General features: G+C 37.5%; 1 protein-coding gene across 6 annotated transcripts in view; it reads left to right on the forward strand.

The window, feature by feature from the left end:
- Positions 1-23473, forward strand: part of FGD4 (FYVE, RhoGEF and PH domain containing 4) — a 211256-nt gene that overhangs the window by 140866 nt on the left and 46917 nt on the right. For all 6 annotated transcript variants that reach the window (XM_036865383.1, XM_036865389.1, XM_036865390.1 and 3 more), the window contains exons 3-4: positions 1560-1743; positions 6437-6944. In XM_036865383.1, the coding sequence (XP_036721278.1) occupies positions 1560-1743; positions 6437-6944 (692 nt within the window). The remainder of the gene's footprint in view (positions 1-1559; positions 1744-6436; positions 6945-23473) is intronic.

Here is a 23473-nt window from a genome sequence, read left to right on the forward strand (position 1 = left end):
TTTGTTCTACACAGGAAATTTTTCCTTAAAATGAACAAATGTCATACTTGTGTAAGCCCCTTCCTTTCCAACGGATACTATACTAACCATCCCACCCCCACCCCCAAGTACGTCTTGGAAAATAGTATCATTTTCATAAAAAGAAGCATTTCATTTTTTCACTGGAATTTTCTTCTTGTTTGTGTTGACAGGGAAAGAGGTAAATTGTTATACCTGTAGCTCATTGTGTTTATATATATATATATACACACACACATGTATATATGTGTGTGTGTGTGTGTGTATGTTTTTTTCTCCCTTCTCTGTAAGAATTGATAACTGGCACAGAAATGATGAAATCTGGGCCAGTGAGCATCAGGCAACTGTCAGCTAGCTAAGTTCATAAAAGAGATGAGATTACTGAAAACCAGGGTAAACAGCTCTGGGAAAATGGGGCATGTAATTAGAAGAAGACATGATTCCCCACCCTTTCTCCAGAAGTTAGGAAAAGGGTTTTAAAAAAGGAAAAAAGGAGATGATTCTATTTGATTTGTTAAAACATGTATAGTTATATATTCTTTTACCCAGAATGTTAATTGAAGAGAAAAATGATACTGTATTGGTTTTCAAAATTGAAGTAATTCCTGTACTGATTAAACATTTGTGACATATTATGTTTTCTCATCTACAGAATTTCTCATCTGTTAGGGAAAACCTGTAGATTTTAGTATTTTGGAAATAATGTGTTACTATTCAATTAATTGAGTGGAGGACTTATTAGTAACCAAATGATTTGTGGTATATTAATGCTAGGCAACTATTAATGTAGCAGAGAATAGCAATAGAACTTCTATAACCACCGTTTGCAGATTTATGATGAGGAGCAGTGCTAATAATGGAAGGAGCTAGAGTCTGGGTACCAGTTATGAAATATGATCAGCCTTGTTACGCCAGGCCAATCACTTAAGCTCTCTAAGACTTCATAGACATAGGAGGCAAATAATGATCTACCTCAGAGGACTGTAAAGAAAAAATTTCATCTAAGGTCAAATGAGATAAGGTGCTTTTAACTGGGAAGATGCTTTAAGTAGTGCAATATTATATTACTGTTGTTTGTTGGTTTTTTTGTTGGCTTTTATGTCTAACCTACTAGCTCTGGTTTCTAGTATATCCATTATCACCCTGTTATTAGAAAATCTGTTTTATAGCAAGCAATGTATGTCTAGGAATTAGTTTCAAATTTAGTGCTTTCCTTTCTCTGTGTAGATAAATAACTGCTATGTATTAGAGTTTGGAATGTCATAGCCATATGTAGATCCATAGATGTTTAATAAAGCCATATTTAAAATCACTTAAAATTAAAAGAACCACTTGAATCTTGGAGATGGGATTTCTACAGGACACAGAGTAAATGTCCAAGATAGATAAAGGTCTCTTGGTTAAGGTTCAGTACAAATTTGACAGACCCCTTTACAAAAGATTGATAATGGTAAAGATTTTTGCACCCAGGACACCAGAATTCTTTTGTTAAGGAACAAATATCAGTGAAATACTGAATTCTATTAATTCTTTTTCTACAGTGCCTCCAAAGCCACTACACCTGCAGAATTCACCTTCGTCCAATATACACCAAACCCCCAGGCATAAAGCTTTATCTAGTGCAAAACCAAGGATGGAGGAAGTTAAACCTGCCTCTGCTTCTTGTGTCTCAAAAGAAAAACCCAGTAAGATATCAGATCTCATCAGTCGCTTTGAAGGAGGCAGGTAAGAGCTAACTTACAATGGGAGAAGGCAGAGGGGAGAAGAAAGCTGGTTTTTTAAAAAGTATGATAGAGTTACAGATTTTAAAATAAAAAATAGAGTATTTTATTCCATGAGGTTTGGTAGGCCTTTAGAAAGAGTGAATTTTTAAAATACTAATCTTGCCCTAATATGAATTCTCATTCATATTATATTATATTATATTATATTATATTATATTATATATTACCTGTGTGCAGTGCTCTGTGCCCCAGCCTTCTCATCACATTGTGTGCTGTGTAGATCTCATTTCCTGCGTATCTGTGTATGTCACTCTGTGTGTTGTTACTCCCTGGGGTCATTCCATTGGTCACTAGATATCTGGGTTGGAAACGCAGGAGGTTGTCTCTGTTTCTTTGCTTCTCACTTCATATGCTTGAATTTAACTCCTGTGGGCCTGTCCCATCTCTTCTTTCTGACCCATTTTATTTAATGTGGGTCTTCTGTATCCATTCAGTCCCTGTTTCCCCTCTCCCCATACCCCTGTACTGTACTAGGTTTGTGAAGAGATACTGGCAATAACAAAATTCATGCTAAATTTCCATTCATATTTATTAGATATAATTTTATATTCTTTAGTCCTGACGGTTCACAAAAGTAGCCGAAATGTATATTTCTCACTTAAAGATAAAAAAAAGCTCACATAAGTTGCTTTTCTACTTATATGACCTTCAATTGTTTTTTCTTAGAATTCCCATCACTGACTTAAATAGAATTTTAAAAAAATTTTATCAGAAGGATTTTATTATGTATCACCAAAAGTCTGTATGTAATTAAACAGTATGTATAACTTCACTTTCATCCTTGAAGCCAAATATTTCCATTCATTCTAGTGTAATATTTGGGAATGGTTTCCCATTAGATGATTTCATTAGTTATTTGCAGGATGCATTGTTATTTATGTAATGAATCATAGCTTAGAAATACTTTAAGATCTTCTGGAAATTGTGACCAAGTACAAAACTGCGGTGTCCCTCGCTTGTGAGACTATATTTACTAACAAGTTCTAGAGAAAAGTAGTTCAGAAGCCTGTCTTCATTTTTTATTCTTAATCAATTACTGGAACTTGAGTCATAAATATTTAAACTTCAACATCTCCCCCTCAGAAGTAGGATTTTTAATACCTTTGATATCTTAAATTATAGTAATCTTTCCTAGAATGATTTATTTCCATTGAAAATTTTTTGGTTCTCATGGCAAGTTGATTCAATAGCATGTTTGCAGATTCCCAGGGCCCTGTCCAGTGACTGCATAATAAAAGGAGGGGATGGAGCCCTGACCCCTTTCCATAGTGCGTGCCAGAGCCTGTATCCTCAGATTTGGGGGTAGCTTTGGGAAGCCCCGAATGGGTCAGTATTCCAAAGACTGAGTCCTCTGAGCCTCACTATTTTGGTAACCCACTGTTTGTATTCCTCCTCTCCATACACAAAACATGCAGTTTTTCCATATCAATTTTTTTCAATATATTTTTCCAAATCAGTTTTCTTTCACTCTTTCAGAGTTAACAGATTCAAAGTCTTTTTTTTTTTTTAATTTTTATTTATTTATTTATGGCTGTGTTGGGTCTTCGTTTCTGTGCGAGGGCTTTCTCTAGTTGCGGCAAGCGGGGGCCACTCTTCACAGCGGTGCGCGGGCCTCTCACTATCGCGGCCTCTCTTGTTGCGGAGCACAGGCTCCAGACGCGCAGGCTCAGTAGTTGTGGCTCACGGGCCCAGTTGCTCCGCGGCATGTGGGATCTTCCCAGACCAGGGCTCGAACCCGCGTCCCCTGCATTGGCAAGCAGACTCTCAACGACTGCGCCACCAGGGAAGCCCTCAAAGTCATTTTTTGATGCAAAACTTGAAGGTTGGCTCTAAGGAGAGATGTGCTGTAATGTATGGCATTTTAAGCAAAATTGTTCTAAGAGCAGATAGGATGTAATGTGAGCATTTGGGCCAATCTGGTGAAGGAATGTTACCTGTGGCAGAGTCCACTGCCAGTACGAAAAATAATTATATGTTTTTAATGAGGTATTTCCAGTAGGAACAGGCCCTAAAAAGTACGGGTTAGTGTTGCATTGGATCTATAGGACTTGAATGGAAGTTTTTATTCCTTGTTCAGTGAGGTCCATGTGCAGTGTGGCTGTCCGGTTTTACCCCAGTTATTACAGCTTAAACTAGCACTTGGTGGAATAGAGCAAGATTCTGCAGGCTCTGATTTACCACAGTAAATTGACAGGAAGAACCAATGTCTGTTACAGTGGGGTCATGTAAGACCATACGGCACTATCAAAACCTTACCCATGCGTCATAGTTTTGCTCTTTGCAATAATGTAAGTAGCTCTGGTTTATTAATAGGAGTGATTTGGAGGATGTATTTGGAGTAAGTGAATTTTATTTATTTATTTTTTACTGTGGTTTATTATTCCATTTTTTGTTTTTGTTTTCATTTTTTGAGAGTAAGAGAAACTAGGATTTTTGACCTATGAAAGACTCTAGGATTTTAGAAAGAAGTAAATAACATTTTCTCACAAAACTGAACATTGTTTTTTCCCAAGGATACTGCAAGGCCAACGGTTTCTCCGCATGGTTTGTCATCTACAGGAATCTGCTACTTATTGGTTGAACCACTGCTTTTTACTAAACCTTCCCTCCCCACCTTATCCTGCACCCCTCCACACACACACATATCCCCTGGATGTCACTTATTACAGGAAATTCTTACTTGTCATCCAAAGTGGTCCTTTCCAAAGATCCTAAGTAAGTCCAAAGTTTGGTTCAGAGGATCTGCTAAGGATCTTTCCACTGTGTTGCTGCACACTGATGTGTTCAGGAAAAGGAGGACAGTTTGATTCAAATCTTCAAGGGCTTTTGGAGAAATTAGGCCTAAGGGATACGCTCCTAGAAGGCAGATATCAGCGGTGGAGTGTGTCACATTTACTTATACTGACAACCTCCAACTTTTATATGACATTTTCCCCTACCAGATTTTTCCTTTCCTTCCTGTGGTGATAAACTTTACGGTGTCTTTTTTCTTCTCTTATTGCTTTCTTACTGTCAGTCGTTATTCCCTGTTCCGTTCTCCAGTCCAGATCAGCAGTATCTGGGAGGAGTACAGTGAAGGGAGACAGTAACACACATCTCAGCATTGTCCATGGACCTTTCTGCTGTGCCCTTTCCCCACATCCCTCATGAGCCCTCATCCCATAACCTCTGCTTGTGCTGAGGAAGATGCCAGCCCTGGACCTTCTTCCCACATTTTGTATGTGGCCTGCTCACCTGTTCCTCACTCCATCCTTCCTGTTCAGTGTATTATTATAATGTGGGGTTAAGACTACAGGATTTAGAGTCAGACTTCACGGTTTGAACACGGGCTTTATTATTTGTTAGCCACGTTACATTGGCCCCATTATATAAGTTTCTAAGCCTCAATTTCTCTATTTGTGGGGTCCCTATTTTGGAATTATTATGAGTATGAAACAAGATAATCAATGTAAAGGGCTTAATGTAGTTTCTGGCAGTTAATAAATGTTAGCTGCTATTATTGAATTACTGTCATGATCACCATCACAATGAGTTATTCATTGCTCCTCAACTATTTATTGAGCACTGTCACATGTCAAGTGCTGTGCTCAGAGGTGGGGATAAAGCAGAGAACAAGACGAGCACATTTTGTACCGTCACAGAGCATTAGTCTGTTTTAATTTTTTCTCCTCATTAGGTCGTAAGAATCTCTTCAAGACTGAAGTCCAGAGTTTTGTGTTTGTCCTCACTGGAATCCTAGATTAAAGTACTATATAAATATTTCCATAGCAACATTGTTATATATTGGCAGTTAAATTCCAATGTACTATTAGGATTAGGCCTCTTTGAGGTGACATCTGAGCAGAAACCTGAATGATGGGAGAGAGTAAACCACACCATTGACTTGGGGAAGATTGCCCTGGACAGAGAGAATGGCAGCTACAATACCCTTAGATATGCACATTTGCTTATTGGGGATGGGAACAGCAGGTGACTAGTATGACAAGAGCACAGTGAGTGAGGAGAGAATAGCATTTTATGAGGCCAGGGCTAGTGGGGGCTATAGTATATAGAGTCTTATAGGCCATGATCAAGATGCCAGATTTACCTTCAAGTGTTTGGGAAAACCCTGAGAGTTTGATCTTTGTGGCCAACTTGGGAAGACTAGATTGGAGGGGATCTGTGTGGAAGCAGAGAGACAAGTTAGGAGGCTATGGCAACATGTGCAATAAAGTTTTTGAGAAATGTGTCCTGCTTTCCAAAGAAAAATAACCTTTGTTTCTAACCTGTTCATAAATTGAGGGCTAACTATACTCGTTTTTAAAATGTTAAGAAAGTAAAAATCTTGGGATAAGATGGCCTTATTAAATATTTTGCACATCTAAGTCTTTACTAACTAGGTATATTAATAAACAGCCCAAGGAAATGTTTTCAACCCTATATGTAAAGCTCAGGCTTATCATCTTTATTTAAATGTTTAGCATCCTAAAAGACTGAGAATTACTCTGGGATATTCTTACCTATGTTTCTAAAACCATCAGAGGGAAAAAAAATGTCTTCACTAAATATCCCTAAGCAGCTAGAATAAATTTGTTTTTATTCTAGAACTTGTCCATGCCAACATTTTCATACTTCCTTTGTATTTTATCTTTTAGCTCATTATCAAATTACAGTGATTTGAAAAAAGATTCTGCTGTGAACCTAAATGCGCCTAGAACCCGAGGAAGGCATGGATTGACAACCACACCTCAGCAAAAACTCCTCTCCCAACACTCACCACAGAAGCAGGGAAATGATACAGATCAATCTCAGGGTGCACAGACTTGTGTGGCTAACGGTATGGTAGCAGCACAAACCCAGATGGAATGTGAGGAGGATAAAGCGGCCACTCTTAGCCCGGATACTCCTATTCAGACTTCTGAACCCTTGCCCGATACAAACTTAGTGAATGGAGAAAGACAGGAAACAGCCACAGACCCTGCATCCCCCACAACAAATGACTGTGATGAAAATGTTTCTGACAGTAGCTGCAGGACTTTACATGTCGGCCCAGTGCTCCCCCTGGAAGAAGGAAGGGCAGACACAGAAGCCAAGGTACAGGAGAGGGAAGATGGAGAAAGCCCCCTAGAACTGGAACAGCTGGACCAGCACCATGAGATAAAGGTAAAGCATAACTAGGAAGAAGCACTGACTTTTTTTTTTTTTTAATATTTATTTATTTATTTAGGTTGTACCGGGTCTTAGTTGCGGCACGCGGGATCTTCGTTGCAGTATGTTTAGTTGCGGCATACAAGATCTTTAGTTGCGGCATGTGGACTTAGTTGCGGCATGCGAACTCTTGCGGCATGCATGCGGGATCTAGTTCCCCGACCAGGGATTGAACCCAGGCCTCCTGCACTGGGAGCGCAGAGTCTTACCTACCGGACCACCAGGGAAGTCTCAAGCACTGACTATTCCACTACGGTTTGAAAACTATTTTATAGCATTTATGTGATGAATAGGTCAGATCACCCACACCACTGGTTGAATAGTTTTCAAGCTCTAGCTGATGATGCATGTTTCCCCTACTCTGAGGAGATATTCCACTTTTTCTTCCATGTAATTTCTGTTCACCTCTCTATTATGATTTCAAGATTCAGAACAGTGTGAAGACTTTGCTATAGGAAAACCACAAACATACTGTTTTTACTTACATCGGAAGAAAATGTTATTTGTTGCCCAAATGTTGAGGCTGCATCCCTAATATTTATGGTCTAAGTAACAGGAAATTATATAATCCTGAAGATCATCTTGGTTCAGTAGTTCATTTATAGAAGAAAAAACAGTCCCAGGAAGCTTAAGTGATTTTCCAGGCTCACAGTAAAAGTCCAGACCCCTTGTGCCCTGACTCTCAGGCCGGTATTGTGTCCTGATGCAAGAAGTCACAAGTGTAAATGCCTAATTGCAGGAAATGTCAATGAATGCAGCGGCCGTGAGGAATAGACTAGAGACTGTGGCAAACTAGAAGTTCATTTCCTTTCTAATCAGAGCAGCAGTTTGATGAACCACCTGAACGGCATTTCTGAGCTAACAAAGAGCTGATTTGCTGGTGAAATATGTTCATAGTCTACCTGTGCTATAGCAGAAACTTTTATACAATTTCAGTAACAAGACCATTGCATTTGTATTCTTTATTCATGTCAATATAGTGCTTTGGAAAGATCAATAAATATGGCTTTTACAAAGCACTTGGAATTTCTTGGATCAAAGATGGTATATAAGCATTATCATAGCGTTCCCTGGAGTGGGGAGTTGTTTATAATTCTGAAGACAAGAAAAAAGTTTCCATTGTTTAGTCTCTCTTATAGATTATAAACAACAATCTTTGTAGGAGAGCTGAGAATTGAAAATTGGACAATTATAGGAAAATTTGTAAAGGATAAATCCAAGTCCTAAATCTATTTAGAATTTTTTTTATGATGCTGCATCTTAAGTGGCACTAACATAGCTGGAAATTTAAAAGGACTGATACTAAAATATTAGAGTAAAAAATGATTGACTGATGTGTTCAGAACTTTAAAATGAAGTCTATCTTATAGTTCAATTTACAGTGATCCTGAAAAAAATCACAAATAGGCAAAGAGCCAGTAGTTTATTTTCTTCCAGTTAGTGAATTAATTTTAAATGCTGACTCTCAAGCAGAGAAAGTTTAAATAAGGAAGTGAGTGGGAGAAAGTGAATCATACTTGGTAACAATATCTGAAACATTAAAGAAACAGGACTTTGCAAAGTGAATCTCTTTACATCTCGATATAATAGTAGATTTTAGTGTCTCTGTATTTAAATCACGGTGAATGGAAAAAAAGTTTAGAACCAAGGAACTCAAGACTCACGTCTATTCTTTTACAGTTGGGATGATGCCACCAGCAACTATTTGTAAAACAGTAAGAGCTGTTTTTATTAAGGGAAATATTTTAATTGGTGATGATGCCTGTGGTTGCTGGGTACTACTTTTTTCCCCCTGTCATATATTATTATGTATACATTTTCATAGATGAGTCTTATTTGGTTTGGGAGAGACTTAATAGGGCTTCCTATTAGATTAGTGAGACATGGAATAGTACATCTGGTCTTTCTCCTAATGGGCATTTAAGCAGTGGTTGGCACATGCTATATGTGGGAAGAAAAAGGACATTTCCTCTGCAGAGCTGTTGATCCAAATACCACATGAGTCTCCCATCCAAAAAGGAGTATTAGAATGTAATTTCTTCATGGTGACAACGTGTTCTCTTTTGCTGCTTTAGTGCTTGTTACATTGCCTTTCCTTATTCCAAAATGCAAACATAAATGTTAGCAGTGTTAAGATGATAAGTGTATTTTACCACAATTAAAAATAAAAAATAGGGCTTCCCTTGTGGCGCAGTGGTTGAGAGTCTGCCTGCCAATGCAGGGGACACGGGTTCGAGCCCTGGTCTGGGAGGATCCCACATGCCGCGGAGCGGCTAGGCCCGTGAGCCACAACTACTGAGCCTGCGCGTCTGGAGCCTGTGCTCCGCAACAGGAGAGGCCGCGATAGTGAGAGGCCCGCGCACCGCGATGAAGAATGGCCCCCACTTGCCGCAACTGGAGAGGGCCCTTACACAGAAACGAAGACCCAACACAGCCATAAATAAATAAATAAATAAATAAAATATTTTTAAAAATACTTTAAAAAAAAATAAAATAAAATAAAATAAAATAAAAAATAAACTTAAAAAATTTTTTAAGTTAGTAGTATATAGTAGACTAAACAATTGGAACCAGGAAATCTTGATGCTACTTCTTGTTCATCCGCTAACCAACATTATGACCTTGAACAAATCAATTAAATTCTCTAATTAAAGGGTTCTAAAATTCTTTAGTTGAAGAATATAAACTGAGTCTGATCTTAAGTCTCTCCTTAGTGATAATAATATAATAATTCTGTGCTGTTGTATGTAGGTATATTCCTTTGTTAGCATAGCCCTCCAGATCGTCAGCTGCTGCTTTTTTTTTTTTTTTTTTTAATTTATTTACAAGGGTCTAAACATGCGTATCTTTATGGCTTTCTCCTGTCACAATGAATCACCAGCTATAAGTTGTCCTTTGTTGGTTTTGGTAAAAATCAAATGAAACACAGCAGGAGATCTCAGAGTGCCTTGTCCACGAGTGTAAAAATGCTGTGTTGATGACAGATCATACTGTTTTTATTAAAGCTAAGGACATTGACTTGACTTTGCTTTTTGACCCTGGTACTCTACTGTCAAGGTGATTTTATTTATACAAATTTTCCTTCTGCTGGCCTCATCAATGGTTCACCATAAAACATTAGACAAATTCTCATCGTCTGTATATGATTATAGCAGGTTCTGTTGTGCTGCTCCCTGCAACTAAAAAGACGTTTCTCAGCTTTGTCTAAAGAGGACTCAGTTTACTAGTGCTCCTCCCTTGCACGATGTCTTCTTGTTTTAATACCAAATTATAAAATGACACAGACTCAATGTGAAGCATCCTGATGTTCCTTTTAATACCATTTGCTAAAAACTTGAGCTAGCGGTCATATATTTTTAAAAAGAGAAAAATTACTATATCTAGCAAATAGTGACATATCTGGGCAGGATATGCAGGATTTTCTGTTCTCTTTAAGACCTAAATGTAGTGGATCTCTCAGTTCGCAGATCTGTATTATATTTAGAAAATTATTTACAAATAACTTAAAAGTAACTAGATAAAATAGTGCTGTACACAAGATTCTAAAACTATTAACACTACAGTGCAACCAGCGATCTGTTGAAGGAACAGGCAGTCTGACCCATCTTCCTGTTTGTAATCTCAGATTGGTTTTCATGTCACTTCTACGGTGTAGCGCTATTCGATGCCTTAAAACAATTATGTACACGATGAAAACCTTTAGTTCATATTCTCAGAGGACATATATTCTATGAGATTACATAATAATGATAAAAATGATAGTAACCATTAACTGAGCATCTTTTAACTGCTAGGCACTTTACATAATTATTTCATTTAATATCAACCTAGCACTATAGATATAATGATAATAAAGCTGAGTCTCAGAATGATTAAGTAGCTTATCTAAGATTTCAAATCTAATAAGTGACAGAATAGAGAGTTCAATGCAGATTTGCCTAACTCAAAGCTAGTGCTTTTCCTACTGCCCAATACTTTTCTTTGGCAGATAAGAAAAAAAAAAAAGTTTGAGAAACCCAGCAGTCTAGCTCCAGCCTAACTCCATGCTTCTCACTGTTGCAATATGCTGTCACTCTGAGAAGCTTAGATCACATACTATTCTGCCTAAAAATTTCTAAATGGCTATATATTTCTTAAAAATTATGTAGAAAGATTTCATTGTATCAGTTGGAGAACTTTCCAAAGCCCTGACCCAGTATTTCAACCTTATCCCCTAACATGTCCTTTCAAATGTCTTGCACCCCGATGACTTGAACTTCATGGTCATTCCCAACATACACATTTAAAAAAAATTTATTGGAGTATAGTTGATTTACAATGTTGTGTTACTTTCTTCTGTACAGCAAAGTGAATCAGTTATACATATATATATATCTACTCTTTTTTAGATTCTTTTCCCATATAGTTCATTACAGAGTACTGAGAAAAGTTCTCTGTGCTATACAGTAGGTCCTTATTAGTTATCTATTTTGTATATAGTAGTGGGTATATGTCAATCCCAGTCTCCCAATTTATCCCTCCCGTCAGCTGCTTCTTAAACCATCTAATGTGTTGAACTTATAAGACATCATGGAGTATTTGAGTTTCACTATGCAGACAACTGAAAAAAAGTTACCTCAGTCTTTATATAACTCGATATAGAGATTTACATCAGAATAGTCTTATTAACTTTCATTTAAACCAGAATTAAATTTAATGGACATTTCCTGAATTGCGCACCAGGAGTGGAAGAATGAGGGATTGGGGGATGGAAAGTGGGTGTACAATAGAATTGCAAAGATAGTTCAGGAAAGTAGATACATATTAAAATAGATCTTGAACAATCATTATTAATAATTGAGTACAGACTTGAAAATTGTCTCAGCTTGTGTAACTCTTTCACTGATTATCTGATGTATTTTGATCAAGAATCACTTACAGTGGTGAATATAGAATACTGTTATTTTTACCATGTAAAAGATAATACCTACCTCATTGAAACTGTTGACTCTACTATACTTTAGCAAAGCAACACTTTTCCAATGTTTAAACTTTTTGCACCAGTGATCTAAATATAGCCAGACACCTCAAAGTAAGCAGATAATTCTTTAAAATCTCAGAATCAAAGAAAAATTTTAGCACCTTATGATACCTTTAGCTTTCAATCACAACGTGTTAATAGTATCTTTAAATTAAGGTTAATCATGTATTACAGCAGATTACAGATTGAAATCTACTAAAAAGAAGATGTTATTGGGTGAGCCAAAAAGTTTGTTCGGGTTTTTCCATAACATCTATACAACATTGTAAGGAAACATACTAAAACCCGTAAGTTACAGGAAAGGTAGGGGTCAACGACTGTCGTAGTGTGTATGCATGTGAGCACTCAGGAATGGTACTTGAGGGCATCAGGGGATAACAACAGTATTATAATTCTTGTTTGGCATGATGAATTTGGGTTTACATAAATAGCTTAAACTACATTAGGAGACTCAGGTAAATGGGTTAGAATGAATTTCATTAAAAATAGTTATCTTTTCTCAGATTTGTAGGCTTCAGTGGGTGAGCTTTAGTAGAAATGCACTATGTTGAATGCTGCACTCATCAATTTGTGCCATGGAAATGAAAATTTCTCTTCACAGTTTTCACAAGTCTTTTAATATCCAGGTTATATTTCCATGGGTTGATTGGTAGTTTTTTCTGAGATTTATTCAAAGTATTTCCTTCCTCTCTATTTCATACAGCAAGCCAAATATCAGTGTGTAGATATGCACTTTTTAAGACTAACGTTTATATAAATAACGAATCTCTGTTATTGCCAACATAAGCTCAAAGTAGCAATGTATTAAAACTATAATAATAGCAATTTTATCAAGAATATAAAAGAAACAGATTTTTTTTTTTAAGAAACAGATTTTTTAAAAGTTAATCTTTCCTTTCACCAAAAATGAAAGAAATTATGTAGTGAAGTGGGCAGATAGATGAAGGTGGTGTCCACAATGTAGAGACTTATAGAAACATATATTTTTTAAAAAAATATAAATGTTTATTTCCTGCTTATTTCTGGTTTTTTAATTGCTATTTTACTTGTTATAGTTTTATATAAGCCTTGAGGGTTTATAACTTTTGAACATACTCAAAACTTAAGAAAGATAATTATCTCCTAGGGGAAAAAATGACAGAAAAGCACATTCAGAAGTAAGTTGCAGGACTTCCCTGGTGGCGCAGTGGTTAAGACTCTGCCTGCCAATGCAGGGGACATGGGTTCGAGCCCTGGTCCAGGAAGATCCCACATGCCGCAGAGCACCTAAGCCTGTGCACCACAACTACTGAGCCTGCGCTCTAGAGCCCGTGGGCCACAACTACTGAGCCCACGTGCCACAACTACTGAAGCCCGCGCGCCTAAAGCCCGTGCTCTGCAACAAGAGAAGCCACCACAGTGAGAAGCCCGCGCACCACAACGAAGAGTAGCCCCCACTCGCCGCAACTAGAGAAAGCCCATGCACAGCAACGAAGATCCAACGCAGCCAAAAATAAAAATGTATATATTAATTAATTAATTAATTTTAAAAAAAGAAAGAAAGTGAGGCTTGATTAAAAAAAAAAAAGAAGTAAATTGCAAACAGAAAACCAGTGGTGTAATACAAGTTAACTCACTTTTCCTCTTTTTCCTTCAATTTCTCCTCACTAAGTTTAATTGTATTTCTTAAAATTGTTGATTAATTTTATAGGGTGTAATATGAGATATCAAAGTTTTCTGAGCGGTAAAACATAATGCTTACTTTGGTTATCCATTTCTTATGATGGGCTACAAGTTCTTTTTTTATAGAGCTTTATTTTTTATTTTTTAAATTAATTTTTGTTGGAGTATAGTTGATTTACAATGTTGTGTTAGTTTCTGCTGTACAGCAAAGTGAATCAGTTATACATATATCCACTCTTTTTCAGATTCTGTTCCCATATAGGTCATTACAGAGTACTGAGTAGAGTTCCCTGTGCTGTACAGTAGGTTCTTATTAGTTATCTATTTTATATATAGTTAGTGTGTATATGTCAATCCCAGTCTCCCAATTTATACCCCGCCCCCCATAAAGCTTTAAATTTCTTTTGGTTCACTTCTTGGAAGATAAGGGGACAACTGTTGAGGCCTTGTTAGATTTGAAGGCAAGTATTAAATTACACCTCTGTTTCTTCTTTTGCCAAATCAGCTTTAATTCCAAGAAAGTGAAAGGCAACACAAGCGAAGAAATTATCCAGCTTTACTAATCGATCTTTCATTGTTGCTAGTATTATAATGAAAGCTCCAACTAAAGTCGTAGGCATTTTAAAATGATGTGTAGAATAATGGAAAAGTTTCCTCACTAACCATGTGGATAGTTCATAAATGCCTTGAGGGTAGCTTTTCATTATTCACTTAGAACTGATGGGGAACTCAGAAACTTCTTTATGTTGTGGTGACTCCGTTTAGTATGTTGGAAAGATATAAGAAAGAAATGAGAAACAGTGTGCTTCAGAGAGCCTGCACCTGAATAAAACCACCTATTGTTCACTTTAAAAATTCAGTGTGCAGGCTCACTCTCCTTGGTGCTGGAAACAGAAATGAACAAGGCAAGCCCTTTCCACAAAGCCTCAGTCTGCTGAGGGGAGAAAGACATAAGTAAATCAGCATGATATGGTGCAAAAAGGGCTTGGGAAACACAGAAGAGAAAACAGCTGTGCCTGAAGGAATGCTGGTGAGGGACAGGCTGCTGAGAAGCAGCAGGATTGGGCTTGAAGGAGGAGTGGGAGGTGCTGGTGGTCCAGAATAGACAGGAACAGGGAGGTAGGGAAGAGGAGTGCATCTAGGCTGAGAGCAGGTGTGAGAAGCAGAAACAAAAGGGTAGCTGCCATGTTTAGGGGTTTTCTGGCCTCATAATAGAGGCCAGAAGGGCTAGTGAAATGAGTGTGGGAGTAGAAGGATAGGCTTAAAAAGAAAATGTAAGCTAAGGATAAATTGCAATGGGTTTGTGTGCCTAAGCTGTATTTTTTCCCCTGAAAACAATGGAGACTTTTTTAAAAAGATTTTTAAAAGTCTGAATAAAAATTAATAATCCTCATAGAAAATCAAGAAAATGCAGCAAAGTGTAGAGAATACAAAATCACTCATAGTTCCACCACCCAGAGAAAAATGCTTTGATATCTAACATTCCAGCTTGTTTTTCTCAGCTGATATTTTTAACAAATATATGTCAGTAGCATAATGTATGGTCATTCTGCATCCTGTTTTGTAGGATTAAACATAGGTATTTTCCCATGTTATTTCAAACTTCCCATAAGCCTAATACTATCTGGCCTAAGAGGCATTTAATTAAAGCATGGAAGTGACATGATTATACATCTGTGGGTTTTGGAAAAATGACTCAGATGAAAGGAAAAACAGATGGAGCAGGGTACAGGTGTGAAAGGAAGAGGTCCTGGACGAAGCAGAGGGTTAGGACAAGGGAGAGAGATTTCTGAGAACTGCGTGACTGGATGTAGGGAATGAGTCATGTTCAACTCCTAGCTTGGATGAAGTGGCAGACGGTGTACCATTTACTGAACTACAAGAGAAAAGAAAGAACAACATATTTGGGGGGCAAAAAAATTAATTGGATTTAGACATAATGAATTTAAAGGACTTGTGGAATGTCCAGGTAAAGATACCTGAAACAAAAATGGAATATTCTGGAGACATTATGGGTTATTGGTTAAGGATGAAAGCTTTAGAATTAAGAGGTGAGTTCCAATCCCAGCCCCATTACTTCCCAGCTATGTGATCTCAGACACGGCACTTTAGTATAACTCTGCAGGCCTTGGTTGAGATGACAGACAAGAAGGCAAGTGATTATGTTTGGAATGAGGGGAGGGAGTAGAGTTGCTGATTAGGTTACTTTTATGCTATTCAGTTTATGGCACCTGCAAGACATCCATTTGGAGATATTAATTAGGCAGATGAAATACGGATCTGGAGCTCAGGAAAGAGGGTAGGAATGTAAAAGGATGTACATAAGCATGTGATTAATATTGCCAAAATAGAATGTGTAGGAACCAGAAGAAGGCCAAGACCTGAGCCCTAGAGAGCACAAGCATAATTGAAAGGGGAACATAGAGGTTTGTCTAAGAGGAGAAAGAAGAAGAGAGAGCAGTGTCATGGGAACCACTGGGACTGAGAGGGTGGGCGACAGGGGGGTATTGGTGAGCTTGTGAGGATGGTCATCATTTAGAATGTGGAACTAGAAGTTAACCTGGAGACCTAGGCCTTTACTGGGACATTATAGCTAAGTAGCTCAGTAAACCTGGGTATTCAGATTAAATACAGTGAATCTATATTGCACATATACTGTGTTCAAGTCACTGCAGTAAATTCAAAGAGGAAAACTACCAGTCGAGAAGGAGGATTAAGATAAATAAATGGCCATTACTTAAGATATCATGGGATGAAGGGGAAAGGAAAGCTCAAAGATAAAGCCAAGGTTTGGAGCATGGCTGAGAGGATGAATTACCTGTTGTTAGCAGAAATGGAGAACTCAGGCAGAGTCTGGAAAGTCAGGTGCCTGGAGGTCACAGGGTACACAAAGATTCAGTATGGGTGTGAGAGAAAAGGAAAGGTCAGATATTGAAAACACAGTGGTTGTTGTATGTGGCGTAAAAAAAACAAAAACAAAACAGAGACTGATACACCATAACCTGGTGGTCAGGAAGATAGGCTCAAGAGCCAGACTCTCTATGTTTGAATCCCAGCTCAGCTACTTACCAGCTATGTGGCCTTGAGCAGGTCACTTAAACATCTCTGTATCTCAGTTTCCTAATCTGTAAAATGGAGGTAATATTACCTACCTCATAACATTTTTACAAGGCATAGATCATTTAATAGTTGTAAAGTACATAGAACAGTGCCTTGAAACAATGTGAGCTGTGTTTGTTAAATAAAACATAAAATAAAAATCCTGTTTCCTCATTTGTAAATCTAGATGAATAGATTCATGACCTGAGATGTCCCTTAATAGACCAAAGTTCAACATAGCTTACCTGCTGAAGATCCCAGCCCCTCTCTCTCAGTTCTATTTTAAACTAAGGTGCTCCCTTACAGGATACACAGAGATAAGTTTGCATGCCTCGTGCCATGTGAGGCACTCACTAATGTGTACAAAGTTTTAACTCTGGGGAATCATCACCAGAAATATTTATGTGACCTTATTACTTTGATATTCTGCCTAGGCTTGGGATAGTTTAATTCAGTTATTGATTGTGAGTATATATTACATTTTCTTGGTGTCTGATCTTTAATTTCTGCTAAACCCAAAGGACAGTTTAGTCTAATGTATACTAAATTGGGTGTGAGAAGAGCAAAGTTCTTCTCTCTTTGCTGTCACTTCCTGTCTGATCTTGTGCAAGTAACCAAATTGTTCTTCTCAGTGCAGGCTCTTTCTCCCTCCTCCCCCACCCTCTCTTAAAAGGATGTAATTTAAACCTTCAGATTAAAAGCTCTCACTTGCCTATTCTCCTCTTTCGAATTGGATAAACAGTATAGAGGACATAGACTCGAAAAATACTGGTGCTGGTCACAATTAGGCTTGGATTTTGCTCCCAAAGCTTCCTGAAGGATCATGTTAAAGTACCAGACTGTTTATTCTTGTGACACTATATTATGAAGCAGGGAAAGAAATACTGCCTGCATGTCATAGTGGGCGTTCTCTTTTTCTTGTAATGTGAACCTGGTGATAAATTTTTTCCTGATTAGAACTCTTCCCTGAGACCACGTGACCTTAGTTATGGCATTATTGCATGATCTTAATAGAACACAAAGTCTGTGTTTTGTTCCCTTACCTTCTCATTTTCTTATTCCCCAGATCCAGGGGGAGTTCTCTTAGTTAAAAGGTGGTAGCAGAGTACGAACTTTGTTTTCACAGACCTGCATTGAATCCTAGCTTAGTCACTTAGTAGCTGCGTGACTTTGGGCAGGTTACCCAGCCTCACTAGGACACAGCTTCCTCGTCTATAAAATGAGGGGATAACGCTACTTGCTTCACGGGAGTATTAAGAGGGTTACATTAGATAATTCATGTGAAGAACATACAATAGTGCCAATAAATAGCGGGAGTTGCCCCTATCGCTCACTTGTGATAACTTCCCTTGATTACCTTGCTCTTTAGTATACTGAGAAAGAATACTGGAATGAAGGTGTCTAACACAAAATTAAAGATTTTAAGTTGTGTTTTGAGATGATAGACTAATTATGTGACATTTAAATATCATTGTGATCTAATTTTTAATTATCACCTGGAACCACACTGAAGATTTTGATGTCTGTAAATACATTAAAAAATGACATATCAAAATGTTGATGCATCTCATGAATTGTGGTACAAAATCAAGTGTTTATTTCCTAAGTTGACTCATCTTGCTATGAGAGAATGGACTTCAGGGAATGCAGAGACACATACCTATACAAAACCACATCTTCCTTCTGCATGGTAGAATACAATTAACTGATGACAGATTTGGATAGAAATTCCCCACGAGCAAGAAACATCCATTCTGGTCCTATAAAACATGATAATTTATATAGATATTATTTTAAATATAACATATGGAATATGTTATAAATATACATATGGAGAAGGCTATAAGAACTTTTAGTAGTTTTGATTCAGTGTTTTTAGGGGAAAAAAAATCTTCCTGCTTAAAATGAAATCACATGAGAACATGTATTGAAGAGTTATAAAGCATAGTATCAATATCTGATTCCTTTTTAAACAGTTTAAGATTCTGCCCTTAAAGCATCTTTCAGGAAACAGTTGCTCATTGGCATTTGTGAAATTCTTTTCAAAATATCTACTCCCCTGCTTGGGGTTTTGAGGCATGTGCAGGGCATATGGCACTAAGATTCTGAAGAGTGAATTGCTGGCTCCACACAAGCATTTTCTGCCTCTCCAGAACTCTGAGAGCTGCTCTTTGTCCCGGCTCCTGCCATATGGAAGAGTCATGCCGAAAGGTCTGAAAAGACCTGCAGGAGCTGGTGACATCTGCAAGGAAGGAGGCAGACCTGACACTGCAACACTTCATGTGCCAGTGGGTACAGTGACTAATAACTAGGCTGACCCTAACCCAAGTGAAAATGGAGCAGATCTCTACGAAAAGATTCTCAGAGGTGTAAAGGTACACAGTAATAGCCTAGGAATGCATTGAGCAGAGAGGAGCAGGGGAAAATAAATTGTATAGTCTATTAGTGTAAGAGGAGTGTATCTTACTTTTTCAGTTCTGATAGTTTAGGTATACTCTAGTGTATTTTTGTTTGAGGCAATACTCTGAGAATCAGCTTTCAATATAGTATATATTTGCAAGTAAAAAAAGAAAGAAAACCAATCCCTTTATTTTATAGAGGAATATCAAAAGTAAGATACTTTTTACATAGCATATTTATAATTATTTTGAAAAGTCAAGCCTGTGTATTCAGTTCCAAAAGAATCAAATGGGATTACTCATCAAATCAGTATTGTGTAACCATTATTGTTTTCCAAAGAATCACAAAAATAAATGACTTCTTAGTAAAGTGCTATTTAAAAAAATATCAGGCTACAGCCCCAATGTACCAGCAGCTTTAAAACTACTTTGTGCATTATTTAAGCATAAGTCTGATAGAGTAATTGAGCCCTGTACATGCAGAGAGATCATATATTTCTCCCTAAATGTACTTATAGGTAAGTTTCAGAAACTAAACTAATTTTTTAAAATTTGGAAGCCATCATATTATTACATCAAATATGACTGAATTTTTTATACCTGATAATTATTACTAAATGCTAAAAAGTCTGCTTTAAATAAAATTTATGTTGGAAAAATAATCAGTATATAAATTAAAATGCACATTCCATTTTTAAGTGGATAGTATTTTGTTAGTCTGTTCACTTGTAGGCACTTAATACAGTCTTGTTTTTTGTTGCAAAGAAGGGTTAGAGTGAGAGCCAAATATTTACTGAAGAGTTACTCAAAAATCACATACTCTCTTATGTGAATAAAATCTGATTCATTTGGGTTCTGTGTGACCTTGGGCAAGTTTCCTGGCCTCTTTGAGCCTTGGATTTTTTTTTTTTAAGCTCTGGAATTTTGTTTTGTTGTGTGTGTATACTACCTATAAAATAGTAATAATAATGGCACCCATTTTATAGACTTGTTGTAAGGACCAGTCAATCTGTGTAAAATACTTGTAACAGTCTGGCATATAACAAGCAATGAGTGAATAATAGTTAGCTGTTCTTATTGTGGTGATGCTATTATTGTTGTGATTAACCTAAAGAAAGGCTCCATGAGCCTGTGATGTCGTCACTTCCACCACAAAATCCCTAGTAACTTTTCACAAACCTTATATGTGAGTGATTAAACCATATGTCAGCAAGTTTACTTTGTGTTGGCTTTTGCAAGGTCAGGGACCTAATGTTAGAAGACCATCTGTGTGGAAGGAATATAGCTTTTACTAATAACTGCTGGCATACCCTTGGATTTTGCAAAATACGACCAGGATACCCACAATTTGCCACGTTCAGCTAAAGTATAATTTGCGGTCAGCAAAAAGATTGTTTCTTAGAAGCTTCCTATTTAAGATCTCGTAGGATATGGAAGACCTCAGGGGTGACTTCATTGCATAGCAATAATAGACATTATGACTTGTTTAATGAATTCTCTGACTTACAAAAGATGTATTATTTTATCATGGCACAAATTCTGCTGGATTGTTTTATTTAAAGATATTAGCTAGAACTAGAATTAGAAAATACAAAAAAGTATAGTGGGTCAAGAAGATATCTCCACTATTAGAATAAAATGAAGGGCTTGAAAAGAATGAACTACTAATACTAATAACAACTTGGATGTATCTCAAATGCATTTTGATTAAGCAAGACTCAAAAGGCACATACTGTGTGATTCCATTTACATGACATTCTGGAACAAGCCAGATCAACAATTACTAGGAGCTGGTGGTGGAAGAGGAGTGGGGTTGACTGCAGAGACCTAAGAAAAGTTTCGATAGAAATGTTCTGTATCTTGATTGTGGTGGTGGTGGTGACATGATTGTAACCATTTGTCAAAACTCCTAGAGCTATTCACCAAAAGGGTGAATTTTACTAATTGTAAATTTCATCTCAGTAAATCTGGCTTAAAAAACCAAAACAAATGGCTGTAGTGTTGGTGCAGGTCAGTATTTCCTGTGAGTGTGTAGAACTTTTTCTGAAATGTTGATAGAGTTCTTATGTATTTACTTATTACACTTAATTACATCTTTGAAAGTCACATTTTTAGTTCATTAAGTATTTTACTTTCTTCTCTATAAATAGTGATTGTCTAAAAATTTCTTGAAAGTTTATCAGTTTCATGGAATATACTGCATATGTTTCTTAGTATTTAAGTTTTTTGTATTAATCAGGATGCTACAAATAACACCAGTATTACTCGACCTGGCTTAAACAATAAAGAAGTTTATTGGCTTCATCTCTGTGGTTATGGGATGGCTGCTTATAGCACTCAAGACTACATGTACCCTCATTTACATGGAGCAGCAAAGAGAGATCTCTTTTTCCATGGTTCTTCCTTAAGAGTAGGGAGCCTCCTTTTCCAAAGCTTCCAGTGCATATTCCCTCGTGTCTCATTGGCCCCTGAACCTATCTCTGTATACTCCTGATTGTGACACCATTCAGGGCTCCCCTTTTGATCTGTGGATAAGGTCAGTTTCCCCAAAGGAAAGGCGACATAGTAGTGGGGTAGACACACTAACCAAATCTGGATACCATTAAGAGATAGCGGGGAAGGGATGCCAGGTAGGCAAGCAACAATGCTAGTACTTCACTCTGAGTTTAAGTTAAACCAAAACTTTGACTAATTATGGAATTTGACTACTGCATAGTTTTTTTTTTAATATTTATTTGGCTGCGCCGGGTCTTAGTTGTGGCATGCGGGATCTTCGTTGCTGCATGCGGGATCTTTTAGTTGCAGCATGTGGGCTCTTAATTGTGGCATGCAGGATCTAGTTCCCTAACCAGGGATCAAACCTGGGCCCTCTGCGATGAGATCCAGGAGTCTTAACCCCTGGACCACCAGGGAAGTCTCGATTACTACACAGTTCTTATTTCAGTGTTTCTGAGACCACAAATTATTTAAACGTATTATGTTACCTTACCCTAAAGACTTCACATAAAAATACCTCAGTTCTGTAAGAAGCAACATGGTAACTTACCACGTCAGAACATATATTGCATATAAAGCATAAAGTAGATGTCATATGTTTTTAACACAATGAAGCATTTATACAACTTAATAGCATTTTATACATAGTTTAAAATGTAGCATTTACACAAATCAGACACTGGCTTAAAGTACGCTTTGGTCTGCTTTGGTACTAAAGTTTTTACTAAACTCTTATTATATTTCATACTCTCCTAGAATGAGAAAATTATTTCAGCAAAGTAACTAGGTAGAAACAACTCTGGATGGTACGCAGAGTCTGGATTTTATCCTGTCAGTGAGAAGAGGACTATTGAAGAATTTTGGTTTTTCCTATGGGAATTAGGATTAGGTGAGCAGAGCAGAGTTTTTGTTTTGTTTTGTTTTTAAATTTTATTTATTTATTTTTTGGCTGCGTTGTGTCTTCGTTGCTGTGCGCAGGCTTTCTCTAGTTGTGGCGAGCAGGGGCTACTCTTCGTTACGGAGCACAGGCTCTAGGCATGCTTGCTTCAGTAGTTGTGGCTTGGGGGCTCTAGAGTGCAGGCTCAGTAGTTGTGGTGCACAGGCTTAGTTGCTCCGCAGCACGTGGTTTCTTCCTGGACCAGGGATCGGCCCTGTGTCCCCTGCATTGGCAGGCGGATTCTTAACCACTGCTGTGCCACCAGGGACATCCCCAGAGCAGAGTTTTAGAAAAATTCCTCATACCATAGTATTCAAGGTAGGTTAGAGCCAAAACAAATAATGGAATCAGTTAATTGGGCAACTATTGATTGGCCTGGGCTTGAGATAAGGTATGAGCAAAACAGGGTGGCAGTGATGAGAGCGTAAAAGATGGATGCTAAAGACAAAATGCCATGAATAGGAGTTGGTGGCTGACTGGATTTTGTGGTAGGGAACTAAGCTTAAAGTAATTTAAGTCAGCTAACTGGAAAGGGATGGAACCATTGCTAGGATGGTAAGGTTGGAGGGTGGCGGTAGGATGGAGATTTTACAGAAACGATGAGTTTGGTCTTAGATTGACAACATGTCAAAGTGGTAATAAATGTCCAGCAATAGTTAGTCATGTGAGACTGCTTCTCATTCATTCATTCAGTGATATTTTATTGAGTGCCAGTGTTTTATTGAAGCACTGCAGTAGATACAAGAGATGGAGCAGTTAACAAGGAAAAAATGTTCCTATCCTCATGGCACTAGCAAGGTTATACAAAGATATTTAAGAGTTAAGTAAATATAAACTGAAGAAATATTAAAGTCTAGATTTAATTAAAAAT

This window comes from Balaenoptera musculus, chromosome 10 (genome assembly GCF_009873245.2).
Source record: "Balaenoptera musculus isolate JJ_BM4_2016_0621 chromosome 10, mBalMus1.pri.v3, whole genome shotgun sequence".
Taxonomy (NCBI): Eukaryota; Metazoa; Chordata; class Mammalia; order Artiodactyla; family Balaenopteridae; genus Balaenoptera; species Balaenoptera musculus.